The 4,126-nt window shown below is 46.8% G+C and overlaps 3 protein-coding genes across 3 annotated transcripts in view; 2 read left to right on the top strand and 1 right to left on the bottom strand.

The window, feature by feature from the left end:
- The window catches only part of LACBIDRAFT_295820 (uncharacterized protein), a gene marked incomplete at both ends in the record, with an annotated part of 3,900 nt that extends 2,859 nt beyond the window's left edge, over positions 1-1,041 (bottom strand). The window contains 4 exons of the mRNA XM_001889015.1: positions 27-378; positions 425-536; positions 589-773; positions 929-1,041. Of these exons, the coding sequence (XP_001889050.1) occupies positions 27-378; positions 425-536; positions 589-773; positions 929-1,041 (762 nt within the window). The remainder of the gene's footprint in view (positions 1-26; positions 379-424; positions 537-588; positions 774-928) is intronic.
- Positions 1,042-1,204: 163 nt separating this feature from the next.
- LACBIDRAFT_314541 (uncharacterized protein) lies at positions 1,205-2,331 on the top strand (the record flags this gene model as incomplete). Its single annotated transcript, XM_001889062.1, has 2 exons — positions 1,205-1,375; positions 1,429-2,331. 2 exons carry the CDS (start codon positions 1,205-1,207, stop codon positions 2,329-2,331), a joined length of 1,074 nt encoding a protein of 357 aa, XP_001889097.1.
- Positions 2,332-3,895: 1,564 nt separating this feature from the next.
- LACBIDRAFT_334299 (uncharacterized protein) overlaps positions 3,896-4,126 on the top strand; it is a gene marked incomplete at both ends in the record, with an annotated part of 2,543 nt that continues 2,312 nt past the window's right edge. The window contains one exon of the mRNA XM_001889061.1: positions 3,896-4,023. Within this exon, the coding sequence (XP_001889096.1) occupies positions 3,896-4,023 (128 nt within the window). The remainder of the gene's footprint in view (positions 4,024-4,126) is intronic.

Here is a 4,126-nt window from a genome sequence, read left to right as displayed (position 1 = left end):
CCACTCTCAATTCTATCTCTACGCACCNGGGCTTCTCCCAGTGATGTAGGGAGGAGGGCTGCTTGAAATGAGGATGGTAAGAGGATTTGTTGATGTTCGGCCGATCCATATCCCTGATCAGGCAAACTGGGTATGCTCGGTGCTGGGGTTTCCTCTTCATCACAATCGCTCCAGTCATCGTCATCCACAATATCCTCCGAGAGCGGTGGATCATGAATAGTTCCTTCATTAATTTCCAAGTTGGGAAAATGGCCTTGACCGGCCTCGGAAAACTCTTCAAGTCGCTTGGACAGCTTCTCTCGACGTTTCATTATCTCCAGCTTCTGATCGGCACTTGGACGACTGCCTTGAGCCTTCACAAAGGCAGCCAATTCGGCTCTGGATTGTTCAATGTTTGAATCTAGCAATATGTGACTTTACTCACTGGGCTTCCTGAATTTTGATACCGGTGTTTACCCATCCAGTTAACCCCGGCTTGACCTTGCCTGCCTGTTCTTTAGTCATAAGTTTTAGCCGAATGCCCTTTTCGGTCTCGGCTGATTGAATGATTTTACAGCTGGCCTTTGTGATGGAAAACTTGGTCCTTACCTTCCTTGACCTTGACGTAATAGATGTCCATGGCGGAAAGGTCCTTTGCCCGATTCAAATTTGCCGTTTTGATCTGTTGCTCCCATTCTTGAATCTGTTCCTTACTTGCTGAGGCACTTAATTCTTCAAGAGCCTGGAAGCTCTCAGAGAGCCCGAGTTTTGCTTGCTTCCACTTCTTGCAAAGGCTACTCACTTGACGTTTATTAGCTTAGAAGCAATGTAAAAGCAGTTGAAAATAGATACCCATATTGATCATTTTTTTCCAGTTATTATCCAGCATGTGAGCATCCAACACCTCCGATCTATGGGCCAAAGTCATTGTCCGGGTGGTGCGACCGACCTCGTTGAGAACAGCCCACAAAGTCTCCAATATCTCTCCATCTGTTTGACCGGCCCCGGGGATGAATGTTGGGGCAAATCGTGGAAAGCATATTTCTTGATGGCCATGGACATGGAATAAGCCGATCCCGGCTACCAATAACAAGTCTGGTCTGATCCAGAGGTGTTTCGCACCACATTTTATCCGAGCCATCAAATTCACCATATACTGGCAGTCACCATTGTCCCATTCCGACGCGCACATTCACCACCCTCGATCGTCCCATTCCCACTTACCATGTCCACTGCTGAACTTGCTCAAGCCGCTCAACAGGCCCATACCCTCACTCCCGGGTTCTTGGAGGATGTTAGGGTGGCCACCTCCACGCTTTTGAACTTTTACAACCGTCACAGGGAAGGTCTTCTGGCCCACCAACGGACGGTAGAAGAGGATGCATACGGGAAAGCTGTGAGTGACTAACAATGATTTGTTGACTGAAATTGGATCTCTTTCTCCTACAGGAACGATTTGTATGTTTGCTCATCGACAAGAATATGTGGTATAACGCGGCCCAGTGGCTCAACCACCCTTGGATTTTGGCGTACACGGAAATGGCCCGAGCGGGACCATCGGTTGATTGGACCAAAATGTTCTCGATCCCACAACCCACCACCCCTACCTTCTTTATGGAAGGTTATGCCGGTCCCTCTCCCCCTTTACCTCCATCTTCGACCGATTCATTGCTCCCAGTCACAGTCCCAACTCCCCCATTGCTGGTACCGACAGCTTCATCATCGCTCCCAGCCCCAACAAAACCAACGCGTCGGGCAAAATCAACCGATCCTGTGCCAGCGGCTGAAACGAAGTCCAAGAGTAAGACGAAGTCTGGGCGAAGGAAACCCGAGGCCGGGTCCAGCGCCCAGCCACAATCAGAGGTGACTCCTAACGACACCGCTGCCCCAGTCCAAAGCAAAAAAAGAAAAGGGGACTCGATCGAAGCCAGGCCAAAGAAGACCAGAGTCGTGAGTGCGGAGTTCATCAACAGCAGCAGTGATGAGGAAACATTGAAGCCGAAGTCAGAGTCACTTCAACCGGTTGGTGGGGAAGCAAAGGCGGTTAAACCCAAGTCCCAGCCCCATTTCTCCCGCATGACACCCAGTGCCGGCCTCAGTCTCATCCAAAGGCCCAAGTTAGACCCCGATGCCGGTCCTCCCAAGACCGCCATGGCCGCTTTAAGGCAAGCCAAAACTGCCGAACGTCTTGCAAATCAGAATGCCACGATTGCGAAAGGCAATTATCAGCTTGCGGATATACCCTGTGAGGCCTGCAGAAAACGCCAAGATCGAGACATTGTTCCATGCGCTATCCGTTCCCCCCCACAACAAGGATCCTGCTTCACCACTAGTATCAACCATTGTTTATGAAAAAGTCTGGGCAAGTGCCTGCACAACTTTTTGGACACTGCCTAGGTTTTTTATGAAATGAGAAATGTAGGGCAAGCATTATGAAATGTGTTTCATTCCCTCCCATAGTTGTTTCATATCTATTTTATTCCTTCCCTATACTTTTTCATAACTATTTCTTTTTTACCTGGCCATTTATTTCATTGCCCCTCAGTCCCATTTCTTTCCTGTTTCTTTGTTGCCTAGCCTTTCATTTCATTGCCTCCCCAGGGTTATTTCTTTCCTACCCAGCAATTTCTTATTGCTGCCTAGCTATTTCATTTCATGTTTGCCTGGTAATGGTTTCATTCTTTTATTTCATTCTTGCTAGGGCAATACATATTTAATTAATTATATGAAATAACATGGCTTTAATTGTCAAATGAGTATGATATTTGTTATGCTTGCTAGTAGAGGGTGTAGGCCCCATTTCTACATAACTTTCAATTTGAGACCATAATATGATAAGGGTGCAAAGAGATAAGCAAGGTAAAGACATTTTACAAGGCATCACATGTATTACATAATCAAGTCCCAGGAAGATATTTACAACTATGAAATGAAATAGCTAGGCAACAATAAGAAATTACTGGGTAGGAAAGAAATAATCCTGGGGAAGCAATGAAATTGCTCATTGGGTAGGAAAGAAATAAATGAAATGAATGGCCAGGTAGAAAAGAAATAGGTATGAAAAAGTATAGAGAAGGAATGAGATAGATATGAAACACTATGGGAGGAAATGAAACACATTTCATAATGCTTGCCCTTCATTTCTCATTTCATAAAAAACCTGGGCAGTGTCCAAAAAGTTGTGCAGGCACTTGCCCAAATTTTATCATAAAAGTGGTAGGTACCACTCGAACAGAGTCACGTCGATCGACATATTCTTTCAGAAGCGCCACAGGGTCGGCAACTTCCTGTTGTGAGAACAAGATATCAGTACCACGGTAAAAAGGATCCCCCTTGTGATAAGGGAGGTGATACTGAGCTCGCCCTTGAGAAAACGTGAGGGAGGAGCATTTGATGATTTTCCTCCAATCGAAGAGGTCTTTTGAATTTTTCTGGACAAGTTCACCTGAGCGGTGGCAAGCGTAGAATAGGCAAGAAAGTATTGTTGCGAAGAGGAGGTCATCGTAGGATCCAGAGTTACGAGCAATATGTAGAAAAGTTTGTAAATGTGCCGGATGCAGAGGCAACTTACGACGAATAGGGTCTGCGCGGATTTTCTTGGAACCTCGAATAGTAGTTGTGACAAGTGGGTGGGCGCGATTCTTGTCAAAGTTAGGATATAAGTCAGATAGAAAATGTCTGACTCCTGAGAGATATTTTGGCCCAGAGGCGATGTATTGGGAGGTGTAGGCGATGTAGCGAGCCAAGGTTTCAGGGGTGGGTTCGATGGAGAGGTGGTGGTTCATGCAAAAAGAAATGTAGTCGCGAGCTCCTGTTGCATAGCCTTTAACTGTTGATTTCTCAATAGCATTAACCTGCAAATGAAGCATATGATTGTCAAGATCACGTAGCTTCATTGGTGGGTGAGTCCGGCGTAATGGCCGAGACCCGCCCAGGGCGCTCAAAAGCACCCCCTCCATCGCGCCGGCAGGAGGTCCCGTGGTGGGGAGAAAAGGCGGACACGGTCAAAAGGGAATTTTGCACGATACTCGTCGAGCAAAAGACGTGAGAGGAGGTCGGCTCGGACATTTTGCTTTCCAGGGATGTGACGAACACGTAGATCAATGCAAGATTCAATGATGACGCCAGCTATCACCATCAGTGGACC

The sequence above is a fragment of the Laccaria bicolor genome, genomic scaffold (genome assembly GCF_000143565.1).
Source record: "Laccaria bicolor S238N-H82 LACBIscaffold_61 genomic scaffold, whole genome shotgun sequence".
NCBI classification, from domain to species: domain Eukaryota; kingdom Fungi; phylum Basidiomycota; class Agaricomycetes; order Agaricales; family Hydnangiaceae; genus Laccaria; species Laccaria bicolor.
The sequence above is the reverse complement of the archived record's forward strand: the minus strand, read 5'-3'. Positions and strand labels throughout refer to the sequence as shown.